Source organism: Bombus huntii, chromosome 16 (assembly GCF_024542735.1).
Source record: "Bombus huntii isolate Logan2020A chromosome 16, iyBomHunt1.1, whole genome shotgun sequence".
Classification (NCBI taxonomy): Eukaryota; Metazoa; Arthropoda; class Insecta; order Hymenoptera; family Apidae; genus Bombus; species Bombus huntii.
In genome coordinates this window covers 7,357,158-7,377,235 of record NC_066253.1, presented here as the reverse complement: position 1 = coordinate 7,377,235, position 20,078 = coordinate 7,357,158, and the positions used below count along the sequence as shown (strand labels likewise).

Sequence of the window (20,078 nt, the reverse complement as noted above, 5' to 3'; positions counted from 1 at the left end):
CGGTAATTGACTACCGAAACCGAACAGTTCTGCCAACCCATAGATTCACCAATCGATATATTCAAATCCTCGATATTCGCGAAATTATATTCTTTCATCGCTTTAATTTTCCTCGTGCATTAGCTCATCGTTATTTAATTTTAAACCTTTTCATTTAATTTCATTTTATTATTAATCTTTGTCGCGGAGAATGCCCAATAGAAAATAACATGAAATACCCTAAATTTCAGTAATGTGACGTAAATTATTGTAATATATAATCCAACAATACCATTTGAGGATTAAATTATACATTTTTGTTTCATCATTTCTGGTACTTTCATCATTTAAAAGAAAAATTTTCGTTTTTTACTCGAATGCACCATACTATATTCATACATATTATTGTATCCTATCGACTTTTCAAACTCTGATCTTACATACTTTTAAATAATTTTTTTTTTATCGACAAAATAGCAATGGAAGTGCTTTTTAATTGCAAGTTCGTTAATTGGTATTCGCTTTAATAGTTTTCACACTTATACATAACAAAGATATCGTGGCGACCTCTCTGTTTAAAGTATATACATACATATAAATAACTTACGTGCTAAGTATTTATGTAAACGTTATACATACATGAGTTTATGATCTCTTGAATTTGTAAGAGAGTTTCGGCACGTGTTCTGAGGTTTTGATTTTTAATTAATTATGAACAATATGAATTACAAATTTGATATATTTTAATATCGTCATATATATCTGTCTTTCCAAAATGCAAGTATCTTGCCCGAATGATGTGAAGATATATAATCTAAGCGCTGGGAAGTCTCTTCCAGAGGTAAATATTTATTTGTTATATCAAATATCGTTCTATACATTTTAATAGTACTAATTTAATTTACGTTAGTGGTTATCGGAACGTAAAAGACGTAGCTTATTGAAGAAAAATGTTGGTAAGTGAACTTTACATAAACCTATTACCTGTTATATAGTGATAAAATATAAATATTATATGTAAATCACAATATCATTTTGATAGATATTCGGCATCGAATCGAACTTATACAAGATTTTGATATGCCTGGTGTTAGTACTTCAATCAAAATATCAAATGATGGGCAATATATATTTGCGACAGGTATATATAAGCCACGTGTAAAATGCTTTGATGTAAAGAATTTATCTTTAAAATTTGAAAGATGTTTTGACTCTGAAGTTGCTGCTTTTGACATATTATCAGATGATTATAGCAAAGTATGTAAATGTATTTATATTAATCATGTATTATCCATGTATTAATTATCCGGTAATTGAATTTATCATTCTTTACCTTTCAGCTGGTATTTCTACGCTATGACAGAGGCATAGAGTTCCATGTTGCTTATGGAAAATATTATGTAATTAGAGTACCTCGTTTTGGAAGGGATATAAAATATCATTATCCATCTTGTGATCTTTTTGTCGTGGGAGATAGGTCTGGTGCACATTCTTCTCAACACTGTAATCTTTATTTAAGATCTTAAATAGTCAAAATTTACTTTCATTAGCTTGCATTATGTTACAGTAGCGAGATTTACAGAATAAATCTTGAAAGAGGACAATTTTTGCAGTCTTTCTTGACAGAGGCACCATCCATAAATAAATGTGAAATAAATCCTGTTCATCATCTTCTTACTGTTGGAACAGAAGAGGGAAAAGTAGAAGTGTGGGACCCTCGAGTTAGAAATAAAGTTGGTAGTTTGGACTGTGCTTTACATTGTGTTGGAGAAGATAATAAGTATGATAGTATACTGTAATGCAATCTACTGGCAAGTTCTTGATATTTTCACTTATGGCATTTACTTTATTATTATGTAGATTAGAAAAAGTTCCTGCGGTTACTAGTTTAAGATATCAAGGAGGTTTAACACTTGGAGTAGGTACATTGACTGGTCAAATATTATTATATGATATTCGTTCCAGTAAGCCATTTTTGGTCAAAGATCACATGTATGGGTTGCCTATTAAAAATATTGAATTCCATCAAACAATGGATATGGTTTATTCTATGGATAGTTCTATTGTGAAAATATGGGAAAAGAATAATGTGAGTAAAATTTATGAGTCGGTGGATGAGAAAGATGAATAATAATTGCAAACATCTTTGAATACTTTGGAAAAACGTTTTACAGGGTAAATTGTACACATCCATAGAAGCCCAGCACGATTTTAATGATATGTGTGTTATACCAAACACTGGAATGGTTTTAATTGCCAATGAAAATACGAAAATGCAAACGTTTTACATTCCTTCCCTTGGCCCAGCTCCCCATTGGTGTAGTTTTCTGGATAATCTGACTGAAGAACTAGAAGAATTAAATTACGATATCATTTATGATGATTATAAATTTGTAACTGAAAAAGAGTTAGAAGAATTAAGCCTTTCGCACTTGAAAGGCACTAATCTTCTTAGAGCTTATATGCATGGCTACTTTATGGATATTCGATTGTATAAGAAAGCAAGAGATGTAATGAAACCATTTGAATTTGAGCAATATAAGAAAAAGAAAATTCAACAAAAAGTGGAAGAAACTCGCGGTAGTAGAGTACAGGTATTAAATATTTTATTATTCTATAACGTTATCTACGGAATATCATACATTTTTCATCTATATTTATACATATTTGTAGATTCAAAAAATGCCGAGTGTAAATAAAGAACTTGCATTAAAGTTAATGGATGACGAAACAAATGCGAAGAAAAAGAAAAATATTTCTTCCAATCTTCTAACAGATGAACGTTTCAAACAACTGTTTACTAATCCAGATTTTCAAGTGGATAAAAATTCGGCAGAGTATACGTTGTTAAATCCCGTTATCTCACAACTTAGTAAGAGTAAAGCAAAGAAGTTAAAAGCCAAGGTTGAAAAAGAAATGGAAGAAGAGACGGAAATTGATCCAATGGGAGACGAACATCATGGTTGTACAAATATTTGTATATATATATATATATATATGTTGAATTAACTTGATAATGAGACTTATACTTTCAGATAATAGTTCAGATGAAAGCTTTATTCATGATGATAGTAGTTCAGAAGATGAGAAACAATGGGTTAAAGAAATGAAAAATCAATACCGGTTGATAAAAAAGAACGAAAGACAAATGCAAGAGAATGATGAAAGTGTGACAGATAATAACGAACGTATTCAGAATGAACCTCAATTCTATGAAATCAAAGAGGATGTTGAATTTAAAGATGCAAAACCAGTGGCAAAGAAACAAAGCAAGTGCGTATTGTTATATATATAGAGACTTGAGAAATATCAACACGTAAATCTACTTCTACGAATTTATTTTGGTATCTTTTTTATTGTTACCATCATTTTGATTAATTGTTTTAGAGCTACTTTAGGAGAGAGATTGAGAAGAAATGAAAATGAGGGTCTTAAAATTTCTAGTTCACGTGGTAACAGGGAAATGACTTTCTCTATTGAGAAGGTACATATATGTTATAAACGTTATACCTGACATATACAATGTATATAACATGTATATTCTTATATCCATATATATATATATTTATTTACAGAAACAGACAAAGCGAAGAAAATTACTGGTGATGAGACATGAAAAGGAATATAAACATCTACTAAGACCAGCAGGAAATTTATCTAAAAGAAAATATTAATATCTATCATTGTATTTAATTTGTTAAATGTTAGGTAATTCTTTTCTAGAATAAAAAATATTTTTACATAATCTATTATTTTGTTCTAAAACATTTATCTTTTCGGATTCCTTTGCTCTATCAGTCCATACTAGAAGTTGTCCATACAACGAATAAAATAATTTATTTCGACGCAATGTATATATGGATATCTTGACAGAGGTGAAGTGTCATCTCAAAATAGTGATATAATAAATTTTATACGCTAGGGTGAATCACGCGGAGTATCGATACAAATGTTTTCTTTTCAAGTTCAAAAGCACTGTGCCCGTTTGTCGAGAAAAATGACATTAGTAAGTTTTACATTATATTTTCCATAATTTTTTAGTTTTACTAGTTATATACTATTTATTATGAAATATATTTATCATATAATATATAATATCACGATTTTATCGTGGACTATTGCCGAATTTGAATTTTAGAAATTAACACTTAACATATTTGTTTGGATAGAAACATAAGGTAATTATTTTTCTATATAGAGCTAATTACTGTTTATTTTGATTTTGAAGATCTAGTATGTTTACATTCAAATCACTATCTATAGATCTATAATTTAATCTAGATCTATAATATAATATTTCACATTTACTTCTTACTTTCCATTTTTGATGGATTACAAAATTCATTTTATCTATAACGTAATTATCGTTAAAAAGAACAAATTACAGATTCTTTCCATCTTATATTATAGAATTAATAAGTGTCATTGTTAATAATAAATTGATAATAAAAGTGTGTATTTTAATTACATTCTAATTATCATTGTTAATAGGTAAACTCGAATAACGAATCAAAGAATGGGAAAGATCCTCCACAGCAAAATCATTCAGGAACGATTCAGGAATCTACACCATCTGGATTGTCAAATTTGCACATGCAAAGTACAGAAGTAAGACTATTTAGCATTTTCCCTTTTAGTACATGTAAGTTATATGTTCTTTTTATTTTACGATAGATTGGTGAAATCACAGAAATGCCAGACTTTGAAATGCTGAATACATCAGCGGTCCTTCATTATTGCAAACATAAAATATTAAGACCATATTTGAGATTATTAGGAGTAATGGGCTTAAAGCCAATAAGCAATGATGATTCACAACGATGCACTTGTTATTGTATTTTTGCAAATCTTCATACTTGTCAAGTTGCAATATTTATGTGCATTGGATATATACTACAATACATGGCATGTTTTAGGTAATAACACCTAATATAATACTTTTAATATAACTATTATTAAATGTAATTGGTTTTCTAGAAGAGACAGGGGTTTTTGTTATAAAACAATGCCTTTGAAATTTCAATTTGCATCCAATTTGAATAAGGAAGATTCAGAAGAAATTACTTGCTTTGGAAATGTTATATTTAGTTATCTGGTTCCCAGTATTTTACATTTAGTTGCATACATATATACAGTATATCTGTTCCGAATTAAAGAAAACGAACAGTTACAAAATTTAATGGAACGAGCATTTCTTCTATCTTCTAATTCTGTAAATCGTGGAAATCAAAGGAGACTTGTACGGATATTGTGGTTTTTCATAGCATTGAGTCTTGTATGGATAATTATGGCATTAATTACAGTAAATGTGTTAATGGCTCGAGGAAGCATTATATTTCAATGGCTAGAACACAGGTAAGTTGCCTAATGTAATATTAGTATCATTTAAATGATGATTAAAGTTATACATTTTTTCCCATTGAAGCATATTTAATTCAATATATCCTTGAGTATTCTATTCATACTGTTAGCATTGTTTTATTCTGTACTTCTTCCAAGTTTATTGTTTGCACAGTCCATATCAACTAAAAATAACAATGAAAGTACTTTTAATCGTATGCACATTATGGCATGATATGGTTCAAGGAACAATTATAACCAGTTACTGTTTGCAAGGGCAACTTTTACTGGCGCATCTGTATTTTCTTCGTGAAAAACTACTTCATCATACTTTAGCTCCTATTGATTGGATGAGGGTTTGTAACTTGATTTCTATACAATTGTTTCCTTTAATTCATATCAATTAGTAGATAAAAAATAAAAAATAACAATTAGAGAGAAAAAAGAAATAGGATGGAAAAACCAGTATTATTTTTGTTATTTCTTATATTACAGGAGATTAGCGAATTTAAAAAGTTATTGAAATATTTCAATAACGATTTAGGGCCAGCTGTATGCATTTACACAATTGTAAATTTATCATGGGCAGCCGCAGGTACAATTTGGTTACTCCGATATGATAACAGCGACATGCAAACTAATTCTGTCACATGGGTTGAAATAACAAACGTAGTTCTTTGGATTCTAATATCGGTAGTCCCTTTTATCCAGGTACGTTTGTTTCTATATAAGGATCACAGGCAGAAAAGATAATAAGTTCCTTTTTTTTGTTATTTATAGAAGAGTACTTTTAAAATTCAATACATTGTCAATCAGTTCCATACTGTTTCTTACGAAACAACATTATAAATTTGTCACTTATCTTTAAAAGACTTATTGTCATATATTATGTCTTTGAATTTGTCAGATTCTCTTTTTTTAATTATCAGATATTAATATACTTCTTCTCACCATCGAATGGCCTAAAAGTAAGAAAATTGATAAAAATTATTTTTCACATTATATTTTTCCTATGTACTCTTATGTGAAATAGAATCAGAATGAATAGTTTGATATTTGATAATTATGCATTTCAAATATTTTAAAGTTCAAAGTATAGAAAAGAAAGTTTTAACTGATACCCTATTATTTTTCAACAGGCAGCACGTTTAACAACTGCTTGTTCTATGATTCAAAGTATCGGACACGAAGTGCGCATTCGACCATTTGTTTATCAAAGTACACCTGGCGAAGATCTTGATACTATACTTCTATACACGTCATCCTTGGAAATGTATGCACGACTCTTTAGGGTACCAATTACGGGTAGATACCTTTGTTTATTTCTTACCATAGGGAGTATCTTGATCCTTACACTAGGACAATGTCAGTTCTTCTAATCATTTCCTACACTTTGATAAATAGATTACAGATATTTATGTAAATTCATATTTTTATAAATATGGATTAAAAAAGGGATCATAGGTAGATAATAATAGTTTAATTTACTAAATATTATAACAAGTACTTTATTTTGGGTATTCCATATATTTTTATATATCATGCACATTCTGTAAAGTGACATGCTTTCAAATTTCCTATAAATGTATAAAAATCAGTGGTCTACTGATAAATTCAATCATACAAAATATCCTTTTTGTATATTTTTCATTCTATACTTATAATTAATACTAACAGCCCTTAATTCAGAGTAATGTTTACATGTTTTGCAAAACAAGATTGTTTTATTCAATTCAATTTGCAAATTTACAATAATTGTATAATTTTAAAATGAGTTTATGATTTTCTATGTAATAATTTGTGTAGATGTGTAATTTTACAATAATTTTATTTGTAATAATATCCTATAGAGATGATTTCGGAGAGTTAAAACTTTAGTTTAATTCCTGAATAATTGAAGAATTCGCCTTATAGATCAAGAAATTTCTTTATTGGCCATCAATCGGATGACTTTAAATTTGCTTATAGCTTAAAAACCAGGAAAAGTATTTAGGTAAAACTAATCTTAATTAATTCCTTACGTCCTAAACTTTCATTCGAGCCCTTAAAAGTTAAAAAATTAGTAGTCGAAAAATTTGGATTTTTTCATTCACCTGTCGTTTGAGTATATAATTAACGCTTAATTGAGTATATAATTAACGCTATAATTGAGTATATAATATATCACGCTTTTACGTTCTACAAGGATATCGAAAAATAAATACATGTATAATTCTATTTTAAAAAAATGGTAATGATCTTGAAATTTCGTAAAAAAAAAGAAATGGCTACGAAGAAGAATTATTTTTACCTTTGAAATAATGTAACTTTGTTTTGAGAAGTCTTTTTATACAACATAACTAAAACAGATTGTTTACATGATCTCATTTAGCTGGACTAACCTGCACGTAATATCACTATACTATAAAAAAAATCAGTACTAATAAAAACAAACACATAACTTCTTTATCCTACATTTTCCTAACTAGTTTAGTTGTGAATTATAAAATTATAAATAGTCATTCAAAGAAATTTTACTTTTTCATCATAGAAAACCGCTATTAATAATAAAAAAATTAGAGTAAAAAAGAGACGTTCATATTTAATTATCCTTCCTTCAACACTTGTATGATTTACGTATATAGTAAGGTACGCATACATATGTATGTATGAAAGAGAATGCAAGTTATATGATGCATGTTGTATATGTATATGCTATATTTTTAAGCATTTACAGAATATTTTCGATGAATTAGAAGTGAATTTTATTATTGGAAAAATAAATATTTTTGAACATGGCAAACTTACTATGGTGGTTATATGGGATGAATAAGTGGAATTAAAAGTAATAAAATTATATTTAATATCTGGCTTACTCAGAAATTAAGAATTCGAATAGCAAAACATACACATAACCTATCATAGCGTAAAGTGATACGAAAGTTATAATCATGCCGGTTTTTCAAGAATCGTGTGCAGAGGTAATTTGCAATGTGTTTACAGCATAGTAGTATAAATATTTCAAATATGAAACTTTTTGTACAATTATCTTAAATGTGTTTCAGCAAATTCAAGCTCAAACGATCATTATAATTCATCCTGGATCCATGTATCTTAGGATGGGACGAGCATCTGACTTAAATCCTTGTACAATGCTAAATGCTGTTGCCAGAAAACGTTTAGTTGGAGGGTTAGAATATAAAGACAGTTTGCTACCACCAGCTGTACCACGAGTAAGTTCTTTTTACAAATAACACTTTTATAAAGATGTTTCATTTTTTATTGTTTTTAGTAGACAAAAGAGCTGACACAAGCAATGGAGGAATCTCGTCTACAAGTATCTCATACATTACAATCTTGTCTGCAATCCGATGGAAGAAGAAGATATGCTACGCCACCCCAACAAATAGCTGCTTTTAATCGCAGATCCAATCCAGAAATATCATCTCCATGTAGTGTCGAATGGATAAAAACGGATAAAGACATTGTAGTTGGAGATGATATATTATCGTTGAATCCAGATGATAATTTCAATATTCACTTTCCATATAGGAGAGGTGAACTTAACATTCATTCTCGTCCTGGTGGTAGCTTAAGATCTGTTATGGCTGATTTAAAAACGATTTGGGAATATGTTCTCACAGAAAAAATGGACATTCCTTTAAGAGATTTGAAACATTATCGTGCTGTTCTTATAATTCCAGATATTTATAACAGGCAATATTTAAAAGAATTAACAACGCTGATGCTCTGTGATATTGGATTTGGAGCATGTTTTTTATTACAAGTTGGTACTAATATTTTTTTTTATTCTTAGAGTATTCTATTGTTGGTGAATTAATATTTCACTATGTTTCAAAGGATCATGTGGCAGCTACATTTGGTGCAGGACTGGGATATGCATGTGTAGTTGATGTTGGAGATCAAAAAACATCAGTTTCTTGCGTAGAAGATGGAATCTCTCATAGAAATACTAGAGTACGAATGGATTATGGCGGAGGAGATATCACTCGGACATTCTACTGGCTACTTCAGAAATGCGCTTTCCCTTACAAAACATGCGATCCATCTAATAAGCTAGACGCGTTACTTTTGAGTCAATTAAAGAAAGATTTCTGTCACGTTGATTTGAATGTATGCGGATCTCAAGAAAAGACGTTTGTAGTTCGAAAACCGAAGCAACAAACCGAGAAATACACTCTACAAGTAGGCGATGAGTGTTTGGTCGCACCTTTAAGTTTATTTCAACCTGAATTATTTAAAGTTACTGGAACACATAGCGTACATATACAAAAGAGGTCAATGGGAGATCCGGAAGACCCGCACGACGAAAATTACCTGCGAGAAACGAGTGTATGTAGATTTACATAGAGAGGTGAGTGTGCTTATTTTTCTAGTATGAACATTAGTTTTGTTACTAACTGTTTAGAGAAGAGGTATGAAAGAAAATCTTGAGCAAACATCTGAAATGCAAGAAGAAGCAACTGCACCAACTGTAGCAGGGGAAGAAGAAGTGGTCGTAGATGCTGTAGATTCAGCACCGACCTTATCGAATCGCGATCTGGATGCTCCACGTGACTTTGTAGTAGGTCCCCAACAACTATTAGGATTAGATCATGCTGTACTTCAAAGTATCGATCGCTGTCGTATGTATATTCAGTTGACTCATCAAATGTGTAATATATATATTATATATAATAAACTTTAATTACTGTTGCATTTTTGATAGCTACGGAAGATCTGAAAAGAAAAATGTACAGTTGTGTACTTGTTGTTGGTTCTGGTATGAAATTTCAAGGTATAGGTATGTGGCTACACAATCGGATTTCTCTTCAAATTCCCTACATGTATAGGGCTGGTATGTATATATATATATATCTATGCCGTTTTGTCTTTAAATAAAAAAGATACTATATATTATATTTTGCATATAATGCAAAGAACAATTGGATATCATAACACAACCAAAGGAAATGGATCCTGGTATGACAGCATGGAAAGGAGCAGCAATTCTAAGTTGTTTAGAATCTGCTCAAGAATTATGGATTGGTCGACAAGAATGGGAACGAGCAGGTGTCAGAGTATTGAGAGAAAGAGCACCATTTATGTGGTAAAAATGCTTGAATAAAACATTTTTCTAAAATTAAAAAATTTTAATGTAAAATATTAAACTTAAATTTTGATTTGGCCACTTTTTTCAATTATGTATTACATATATCATTATCTACCATATAATATTATCACATCCCTATCTTTAAGCACTTAAATTTAAGTAATTAAAAATAAAACCTTATTTTAAAAATATAGAATTTATAGTACATATTATATACCTATAACATATCCATTAATCTAACTTTAGTTTTATCATTTCTATGATACATAATAATGTCAGCTTCGAGCAGGAAGTTTACAAAATCCAGAGTTTCCGGTGTAACATCTACATACAGATCATTACCACCTCTTGTGTACGACGTTGTCAACTCCTGAAAATTTATGCCCATTTGTTCTACCTTTTGAATAATAAAAATTTTTGTATGACTTTAAATATTCTGTACTTACCCCTAAGAACTCTTTGAAATTCTGATTTTCTGGGAACAACTTTTCTACTACTGCATGCTAAGCATTTACACATATATAATTATAATAGATTCATTATAGATAAAACGTTAAATACTAAATTTATATATTTATATTTTTTTGTCATACCAAGTCTTTTTTTACAGTTCGAAATATACGTTTCGCTATAATATGTTCCGTATTATAGGTTGTATTGGCCGTCAGTTCGTTTGCACCTAAGTAGGCTTCTTTCATCTTCTTCAAACCCATTCTTTTGTTTTGCAAGCTGAAACAAATATATACGATTTTATAGAATGTCAAACCAAAATAATTACAAAGTGATACTCTATTATTTTACGAACTAAGATATATCGTTTTTAATATCCGAAAGTTGCGTCTTCATTTTTTCAAAAAGTTGGTGAGCATTTTGAACTTCCTTTTCGAGTTCTGTTAAGACTTCAACGTGCAAATCGGACGTTTTAGGAATGGGATAATCTTTTGGTTCTTCTAAAATAATTTTATTAAATAAACTGTTACACAATTTGTGTTGCTTTTTTCTTACATCTTCTGGATTGCAAGTTTTATTCAAAGCGACTTGTTCGTAATTGTTCGAAATTACATTCATCGTGTCTTCTATTTCTTTTTGTCGCTCCACCTGAGTTTCTTTTAGAGCTTCGAAAGCATCTTGCAACGTATATTCCATTTTTTTCTCTTCTCTTTCAGACTTTATCGTCGAAACAAAACATTTAAAGTATCACGAAACTCTTCTGTGAAATGGCGGGAAACGAAATATGTATATACACCCGTTTTTCATTAAACGTTACATTGCTCTTAAGTCTTAAGTCCGATGCAGACTAAATTGTGATTGGTATATCTTGAAACCATTCCTGACATGCTTGGTACGTAAATATGTCTGACAACTCTGTTGTCTGCTAGGATTGAGGTTAAGTCGGTTATTTGGTCAAAATGATGTGTAGCCGAATAAACTTTGTTTTGAAACATTTTTACAAACGACCGACTTGGAACTGTCGTTTGTGCTCAACAATTCCACAAACAAGTAAGTACAAACACGGAATTTTTATTCATTTTTTCGTTGTATCAGAATCTTTAGTCGAATAGAGGTTATATTGATAATAATGTATAGTTGAATAAATTTCACTGTAAGAAATTCTTGCGAACAATCGATCTAAAATTGTCGTTTACGCTTGGCAATTATACAAGTAAGTAGATAAATCGAAATTTTCATTTATCTTCTTGTCAAGTCAAGTGCAAGTTATATTTTTAGCTTTACTGCTTTATCTCTATAGCTATCGAATGAAATTATTAATATATAATTTACAGCAGATGAAAGGGATCCTGCTCCGTTTTTCTTTGATAGACACGTACAGGAATTATTGACGACCTTGACTCGTGTCAATTATGAAAAGGTTTTTGCAGTACGCAGAGATGGAACGCCGTTGGAGGTTCCACAGTATAGTTTTATGACAGATGAAGAGTTACAAGAGGCACGAGCTCAAATAGGAGCAAAAGCAAAAAGACGCATTCAGATGCCACCTGTTGTGAAAACCAAATCAGACGAGGTTGAAGTACTGGTCAAAGAACCTGAATTACAGGGTTGCGAGCAACATAATCTCGTGTTTACAGATATATCTTTTGGAAAAAACAATAGAAGCAGATTAATTGTGATACGAGAGCCAAACGGTACATTGAGACAAGCAACTTGCAACGAGAGGCACAGAATGAATCAAATATACTTTCCTATAAATGGTAGAGAGATACACACTCCACAAATGTTCTTCCATCCATACTTGAGTGTAAGAAATGTTTCAATATTCCTTTCTCTTATAAAAAAAATACTTTTTAACGATCTCTTTTATCGGAGACTTAAATATTCATTAAATCATATATAATCGTTGCTTGAGATCTGTTTCTGCCGCCGTCTCACTGTTATTATTTATAATTTACTTTGTATCTCATGTACATATATATATATTTTCATTTAATGCGTAATATATTTATAGGATCTATTGGACAGAGGAGAATTCGAATTCATCCTAGATAGGGCGTGTGTGCAGTTTGAACCTGATGATCCAGAATACCACAGGGTTACGAAAGAAGTGTATTCCTATGTGTATAAATTAAATAAATTCGATGCTCTGCGATCTACGAGGCATTTTGGTCCGTTGGTGTTTCAACTTGCCTGGGAGAATAATATCGATAAGTTGTTGTTGGAACTGATCGACACTGAAAACATAGAAGAGGCAGGCGCGCTGGTACGGTTGTATCACGCGCTTCACCCTGATGTTAAGTCGGCTCAGGAAACGATACACGAGGACATGGAATTAATCAAAGTTTACGCCGAATTGGATTCTCCAGAGCGATACGCGATATCAAACGCTATACAGAGGTACAATAAAATGCAAAAGGAGAAAAAGAAGGTGGAGAAGGGTATAATGAAAGCACACGGGCTGATCGACGACGAGGGCGTGTAACCGAGAACGTGAACGATCGTTGGAGTTCGCCGTTAGGTCAGCCAACCGCTTTGTTGCTTTTTATTTTATATACAAATACTTTGCATTTGCGACTAAATAAAACCGGTATACAATCAGAATAACAGAATTTCGATGATTATTAATCGATTATTTTATTACGTGATAGTTACTTACAAACATTTACAAATGTAACAAGTCAATTCGATTTGGCGTACAGGATCGTCGGAAAACATTACATATCGATTATTGGCTAACATTCTGGAAATAACTGAATCGATTTCGGGTCCCGCTTTTGCGTCTCGCGGTCGAAAGGTGTGGCACCGATATTTCACACCTCTCGAGGGAGAAATTATTGCCTGGGGATGGGTTGGGTCATGGATAATAGACCATGAGCCATGGGGTGGTTGTGGAGGATGAGATGTGACTCGGTTACGTAAAATAGGAAACGCATACTTTCGTGAGTAGATAAACGGAGGAACGAAGGAAGGATGGTAGGACAGGGAAGGGATCGAATCGGCAGAAAACGAAGAAGTGCGCGTTGAGAGAAAGCAGCTTTGTACAAATGCAAATTATGCGACTGGAGGCTGCTGCATGTAAGTACCTACTTGTCGTGAATGGAACAATATACAAGTCCGACTGTGAAGATCGAACGAGAAGTGCTTGTTCGTTGGGATCGTGTACCGTCTTGATCGTTTAATGATTTGATAAACACTCGCAACTGAATACTGTGATCGATCGTTATTATCCATATTCTTATTCATATTACTTCTTATCGTTATATGTATATTAATTATTACTTCCATATAGATGCGTTTCATGGTGTACGTAGAAAATAAATAATAGCCACGATTACGATCGGCGTAGTAGACGAAATCTTTACTAATCGACTATCGAAGAATGACGACGCGACGAAAGAAAGGGAAAACCGCGGCAAGCAATAATTCCAGTTGAATAGGAAAACGAACGGAAAGGAAGAAGCACGGAATCAAACCTATCGGCTATTAGGCCTCTCGAAGCAAAGTATGCGCATATCGATTATATAAATGTGTATCTCTGATTTCTGTCGAGCACTGGGAAGCACGGTTACCTTATTCCGTTTAGCTCATCGCTAGTCCGACATCTCTCTACGACCTCGATAACAAAAGCAGCGGGTATTCTTCTTCGCTGTCAACGTTACTACCGAATCTTACATCATATCATCGTTCTCTATTCTCATTCTTCTTTCTCTCGCGCTTCCTGCGTTCTTTTTAATAGGGATACCGCGAATTTCACTAACAGATCACGCGGCCTCTTAAAGGCTGACAGAAATTTGGGATTGGCGCGTGACAACTGCGATATGCTCTATCAACGAACTCTGACGCGATTCAAGCGAATCAATTTAATCAGCTAATCGAATTAGGAATGAACGTTTGGCGTGGAATAGCACGGCGAATCGTTCCAAGAACGCGCTAATTAGATGTAGGTTTGGGGTTAGGTTCGATCGGTCGATGATACGGCAAATTCGTGAAGCCAGCAAACGATCGAACGAGTCGGTCATCACATGATACATCGAATGATAATTTACATGCCGATCTCACGAGATTTCGCAGAAATTTTTCACGAAACGAACCATGCTTTGGAACGAATCGACAAGCAGTTTGACAACGCCGTGTAAACACTCGCTGCATTTTTCGATCGGTAAATATTGAGCAATGTTCCTTTCGATCTTGCCATTGTCCGTCGAAAAATCGATCTTCTTCGGAATTTCCATTATTGGAGAATCGATTCCAATATATTGGAATTATTATGCCAATATAATGGAAATAAAGCATTAACCGAAACGCGTTTACCGCGACACGAGATAAGGTCGCACTCTACCCTCGCGTTTTCCATCGAGGTTACATCTTTTTTTCTTTTTCCGATCAAAGCTACTTAGAAACATACGAAGAATCTTTCACACACCGTCACTTACAAGTAAATATAAGGAGAGATATAGCTTCGTTCAGCGCGGTCGTTAGCACTTTGTGCGAGTTCGTACATAGCCGGTTCTTAGACAGGAATAAACGTTCCCATTAAACGTTCTCTGCCAAGGATATCTGACGTGACACGACAGTGTATTACGACGCTGTTCTGCTGCTTCTCTATCAATCTAACTCTATTCGCTTAAATATTCGTTTATATAGAAATTATCATCTTACTCCTGTGCTTTGTGTATATAAATTTATCGTTTCTCTTTCGTAGATATAGTTAGATATACTCATAGGTATGCACGATAGACCACGATCATAGCGACAGTCGGTTTTATTCGCTCGAAGTTAGCAGAGCTTGGCTCGAGGAGAAAACGCGAGTAAAGGGGCGTGTCGTTTTATCGGTTGTTTATCGGCTTTCGCTCTCCATTTTGGCACAATCGTCGCTACAGCTTGACGTATGCTCGACGATACAATCATTGTATCCTGCCTAAACCAGGAACTGGATCTTCCAATTGTCTAACTTTTTTTTTATTCCTAAACGATCGTGAGGGGATCACTCCCAGCCTCTTTCGCCTCCCTATTATTATGCGTCCGGATTATGCGTTCCGAAAGAGAGAGATTGCGCTTTTCGTTTACGATTAGTAATACTATATATCGTTATTAATTATGATAATCGATATTATAAATTACGCGTGACTCGCTAAGTTCTCTACGCTGTTTTCTCTACTTTCCAGCCGGCGAGGTCGCCTCGTCGCGATCTAATCTTCCCACAAAAATCGCCCTTTCGTTCCCCAGTTTTTATCCTTCGCTTGCTTAAAACGCGGTTAACTCGCGAGCACGACTTCGGCGGCAGCCACGTTTACGCTCGCCTCGAGCAACGAACGGCTTCTCGGTCACAGAATATCCGTTTCGTAGATCTTGCTAGTAGTAGTGGTAGCCGTCGTACTCGCAGTGCTGCACGTCGTTGACGCTACGGCGGAAACGCTCGCTGCCGACGTGTTACAAGCAACGATCGCTGTCTGACTGCCGTTAGATTCGCCGGAGCTGGTCGTTGCGATTACGTTGGACGCGACGTTGCAGTTGGCCATCCTCTGCTGATCGTTCGACTCTTCTTGTCGCGCATGAACGCCATCCACAGAGACTACCTCCTGAGTAACAGAGGGCTGTTTAGCAGCAGTTAGACTAGTTAAGGATCCAGAGCTGGCAGTGCTCAGTCCCAAGCCCATCTTAGCCAACAAATTACTCTCGGATCCTGTCTTCTTCAAAAGATCTGGTGGCGCAGGCGGAATTGTAGTCAGACCCGCCGTGTTCCTCTGTAACTGTTGCAGTCTTGCGTATTGCTCCTGCAGAGCCTTCTGTTTACGCAACAGCTCCTGATGCCGTTGCTCCAGCTGCTCCTGTCTACCCTTCTTGCTCTGCAGACCTTCCTGCGAGTTGACGCTCTCGCAGGAACTAGAATTGCTGGTGGATAGCACGGCTGACGACTGAGAGCTCGTTGAGTTGTTATGAAGCACTGGATTGGGTGCTGTGCTCTCGAGCGTAGCCACAGGCTGTTCTGTTGGTAGAGCCATGGGAGGCTTGCCCTCTTTAACAGGAAGGGTACCGCGTGCCGGTGGCCTTCGGAGCGTGGCGTTGGCGCTCTGTAAATTATAAGAATGGTTTCTAGGTGGTAGCTGAGGGCTGGTGGGACTAGCCAAGGGAGACCTGGAGCTGGTGCGCGGCGGTGGAGGCGGTGGCACCCTTCTGGCGCTGGCCAGTTGAAGTAGCTCCGCGTTTCTCTCAGGCACCGGTGGCTTTTGTCCGGGAACGAATCCTTGCGGCAGCGTGGGCAGACTCGGCTGCTCCTGCAGGGACACCTGAAGTCTCGCTATGGGGGGCGACGTGTCTGTGTCTGAACTAGACGGATAAGAGTGCAATCTGCGAAGCGTTCCTCCGGCGTTTGGTGGCCCTGCCGTTGGCGCCAGTGTTCCGCCGCTTGGTAACAACGTCCCACTGGAAGAATCTACGCTCCCCTTCCGTCCTATGTCCGAGATGCACGGCGGCCGACCCGTTGTTACCACCGTGGATGCACCGACTGCCTCTCCTCTGCTTCCTGACCTGCCCAGCTCGGAAAGCATCGTCGAGGAGCCTTGCGCGTGACCTAGCTGCGAGCTTGGCCTCGAGAACGTCTGTAGTTCGTCTAACAGAGCGTCGAGTGCGTTCTCCGGACGCTGCTGATGGGTGGCGGGTGGCTCGTGAGGGTGGGGCCCTCCCCCGATGACGCTCGCTGACCCCACGACAGTGCGTTCCGCTGGCACAGGGGCAGCTGCCTGCGTTCGATACGTGGACGACCGGTTATCAAAGACTGTCCTCTTCGGCTCTACGAACGCGACTGTACACGGCTGGTGTACGCATGGACGCGAGGCCGATCGAGCTCGATAAATCGAGCTCTCTCGGTCTTGCGGCTTGCAACTTGCGGATGGAGGCTCGAGCGATCGTCGAAAGTTGTGTGTGAGATGGGAGATAGCAGAAAGAAAGAAGATCTTTGATGGTTATATGCGGCTTCGATGTGATCAACTTTCGATGACGCCGAGAACCGTCGCAGAGGGCGGTGCGCCATTGTGATCCGGGATCGAATGTATTTTCAGGAAATGAGGAATATATAGCGATTTACGAAACTATTTGCAATAACTATGACGCAGGATTTCTCGCTATTGAGACTCGATTGTATTTGAAAGTAATCCGAAAACGTACACGGAAGTTGCACAACTATTTATCGTATAACGTATGTATATAACGTGTAACACACGAATTATGTCGTTGAAGATATGAATTTGCATAAAAGTCCACTCGCGTCGTAGCCACAATCAAATTTCAAAATATCTTCGAATCTTATTAATATGTTAACGGTACAAAATGCATTCGTGAAATGCTTCTAACGACTCAAACAATTTCATGAACCACTATACGTATCCCCGTGTGAAGCGGAAGAGAGATTGGTAGTAGGACGCACCGCTATCGAGCGACGATGGCTCGCGAATCGACCATTCGTGTATCGGCTACGTCATGCCAGTAATAGTGAAATGTGCGCGAATATAATGTTCGCATGCAAGGGTGCTGTGGGTGAGACAAATGGTGAGCGATCGAGGGCTAGAGCGTGATAGTGAGATAGATAGACAGATAGATAGATAGATAGAGAGAAAGAGAGAGAGAGAGAGAGAGAGAGAGAGAGAGAGAGAGAGAAAGAAAAAAACCGTGAGAAATAGGCGAAAAAAGTAGGATGACCGAGAAAATCGGAAGGCGCGAGATCGATCGAACGATGCGAGTCAATGAGTCGGTGAGCGAAAATAGAAAAAAAGTATATTATAACAAAATCAATGGAATAAACATACGTAATTATTAATTCCGTTAAATAGTTACCTGCGGTCTGGGTTATACGTTTTGTGCGTGCGTTGTGCGTGTTACAAGTCAGTACTCGTTTGGGGCTCTTTTACATTTGGCATCGATTGTTGTCGTCCAGTATTAGTCAACTTAAAAAAAAAAACAGAGAAACCAAAAATCAAAAATCCAAAATCAGATTTGCGGCCGTTGTAATCGGCGTAGCTCTGTGTCCTAATTCGCTCGCGAATAGTTCTCACGGAGGCGCGGCGATCGACGCTTCCAGAACGTTTCTCGTCCCGCATTTATCATCCGTGTTCTCTTTGTCAGTCCGTGTACGAAAAAGAAAGCCGTGCTAGTCGAGTAACGTTCGCCGGGCATCCACCAAAAATCCTCTATTTCGTTCCCGAAAACGTACGTTAGCTGTTTGCTGCCTCTAGAAAGAAAGTGTTACTCGATACCCGGTAAACGCGCCTCGACTGCGTCCTTTTTGTTCGGCAAAAAACGAAGCTTGAAACAGCATGCATGGCTACACGCTAACTCGACGTGCAGAGCAAACGGAGATCGCCAACTCCTGTACGTGTTTACACAACATATTTAGATCACGTGCATGTCGCATGCTGCGCGTACGATACGCGCGCATTCCTTTACGCACACACGAAGGAACATGCTTGAAAAAAGTTGCAGACGAGTGGGGTCTGGTTCGAAGAAAGAAACACAGGTATATACACGGTATAAAGTAATGTAAAAGTTGGCCGATCAAAGATACACACAATCAAAACCTTTGGTCCAATCCTTATAGTAAGAGAGAGAGAAAGAGAGAGAGAGAGAGAGAAAGAGAGAGAGAAAGAAAAAGAGAGAGAGAGAGAGAGAAGAGAGGAAGGAAGAAAAAGAGAAAAGGGGTGTGTGTACAGAAACATGTGTATGGAACAAAGTGACGACGTCGAATCGATCCGTTTTGAAAGAACCGAAAGTTTGGACGGTGAAGCAAGGGTGCCGGCGAGCTGTGAACCAATCTCGCAAGAAATCGAAAGCAACGGTGAAAAATTATGTGAGACGCGACAGTCAGAGCAGAATGACCAAAGAAAAAGTGAGGATGATAATGGCGTGATGACGATGATCGAGTTTTGCGCGTACCAAGCATCAGCGAACGTCCCAAACGACTGCAAAATCATAAATGGAACAAGCAACGAAACTTTTTATTCGCTCGAATATCTACAGGTTGATTTTCCAATAAATAACTCGACGAACGTGTTTGCAAAAGCAAATACAAGAGAAACGTAATAGATACGATTTATGATCGTCGAGTTATCTGGAGAATGGATTTACCAATTGTACAGGTTTATTTTCTTAAATCGATAAATAAGAGTCGTTCACGCTTCTTGAGATTTTTTCAATTTTATACATGTCTGTTATCGACGCGCTT

General features: G+C 35.8%; 6 protein-coding genes and 1 long non-coding RNA gene across 27 annotated transcripts in view; 4 read left to right on the top strand and 3 right to left on the bottom strand.

Annotated features, from left to right (window-relative positions):
• The first annotated feature begins 35 nt into the window (after positions 1–35).
• LOC126874424 (nucleolar protein 10) lies at positions 36–3,724 on the top strand. The gene is made up of 11 exons (XM_050636483.1): positions 36–820; positions 890–935; positions 1,022–1,236; positions 1,320–1,456; positions 1,547–1,759; positions 1,840–2,068; positions 2,154–2,573; positions 2,653–2,941; positions 3,015–3,252; positions 3,367–3,463; positions 3,555–3,724. Exons 1-11 carry the CDS (start codon positions 755–757, stop codon positions 3,651–3,653), a joined length of 2,049 nt encoding a protein of 682 aa, XP_050492440.1. The 5' UTR covers positions 36–754; the 3' UTR covers positions 3,654–3,724.
• On the top strand, positions 3,638–6,830 carry LOC126874427 (uncharacterized). 2 transcript variants are annotated; one of them, XM_050636491.1, is made up of 8 exons: positions 3,638–3,687; positions 3,902–3,985; positions 4,471–4,579; positions 4,654–4,895; positions 4,957–5,334; positions 5,495–5,675; positions 5,815–6,030; positions 6,459–6,830. In XM_050636491.1, the coding sequence occupies exons 3-8, from the start codon at positions 4,496–4,498 to the stop codon at positions 6,696–6,698; spliced, it is 1,341 nt and encodes a 446-aa protein (XP_050492448.1). In that variant the 5' UTR covers positions 3,638–3,687; positions 3,902–3,985; positions 4,471–4,495; the 3' UTR covers positions 6,699–6,830. The 2 variants fall into 2 exon arrangements, with proteins under 2 accessions (XP_050492448.1, XP_050492447.1); XM_050636490.1 differs by lacking the exon at positions 3,638–3,687 and having other exon boundaries at positions 4,471–4,587.
• LOC126874434 (uncharacterized) lies at positions 6,069–7,705 on the bottom strand. The gene is made up of 3 exons (XR_007692793.1): positions 7,591–7,705; positions 6,441–6,668; positions 6,069–6,281 (listed from the first exon to the last, which is right to left on the bottom strand). It is a non-coding gene; the product is annotated as an uncharacterized LOC126874434 (long non-coding RNA).
• Positions 7,706–8,017: 312 nt separating this feature from the next.
• On the top strand, positions 8,018–10,499 carry LOC126874425 (actin-related protein 8). Of its 2 annotated transcripts, XM_050636485.1 has the most exons (7): positions 8,018–8,279; positions 8,364–8,531; positions 8,594–9,085; positions 9,160–9,651; positions 9,728–9,944; positions 10,028–10,156; positions 10,240–10,499. In XM_050636485.1, exons 1-7 carry the CDS (start codon positions 8,250–8,252, stop codon positions 10,410–10,412), a joined length of 1,701 nt encoding a protein of 566 aa, XP_050492442.1. In that variant the 5' UTR covers positions 8,018–8,249; the 3' UTR covers positions 10,413–10,499. The 2 variants fall into 2 exon arrangements, with proteins under 2 accessions (XP_050492442.1, XP_050492443.1); XM_050636486.1 differs by lacking the exon at positions 8,018–8,279 and having other exon boundaries at positions 8,384–8,531; positions 8,591–9,085.
• Positions 9,892–11,563, bottom strand: LOC126874430 (uncharacterized). Its single transcript, XM_050636495.1, has 5 exons — positions 11,217–11,563; positions 11,005–11,140; positions 10,858–10,914; positions 10,629–10,781; positions 9,892–10,038 (listed from the first exon to the last, which is right to left on the bottom strand). Exons 1-4 carry the CDS (start codon positions 11,555–11,557, stop codon positions 10,629–10,631), a joined length of 687 nt encoding a protein of 228 aa, XP_050492452.1. The 5' UTR covers positions 11,558–11,563; the 3' UTR covers positions 9,892–10,038.
• Positions 11,564–11,605: 42 nt separating this feature from the next.
• Positions 11,606–13,473, top strand: LOC126874429 (28S ribosomal protein S22, mitochondrial). Its single transcript, XM_050636494.1, has 3 exons — positions 11,606–11,911; positions 12,196–12,668; positions 12,876–13,473. Exons 1-3 carry the CDS (start codon positions 11,821–11,823, stop codon positions 13,344–13,346), a joined length of 1,035 nt encoding a protein of 344 aa, XP_050492451.1. The 5' UTR covers positions 11,606–11,820; the 3' UTR covers positions 13,347–13,473.
• The window catches only part of LOC126874421 (uncharacterized), a 171,172-nt gene continuing 164,567 nt past the window's right edge, over positions 13,474–20,078 (bottom strand). For 15 of the 19 annotated variants that reach the window (XM_050636453.1, XM_050636463.1, XM_050636452.1 and 12 more), the window contains one exon: positions 13,474–17,604. In XM_050636453.1, coding sequence (XP_050492410.1) covers positions 16,189–17,604 — 1,416 coding nt within the window. In that variant the 3' untranslated portion in view covers positions 13,474–16,188. Of the gene's footprint in view, positions 17,605–18,694; positions 18,805–20,078 lie in introns of all 19 variants that reach the window. The other 4 variants (XM_050636470.1, XM_050636469.1, XM_050636471.1 and 1 more) reach the window with 3 other exon arrangements.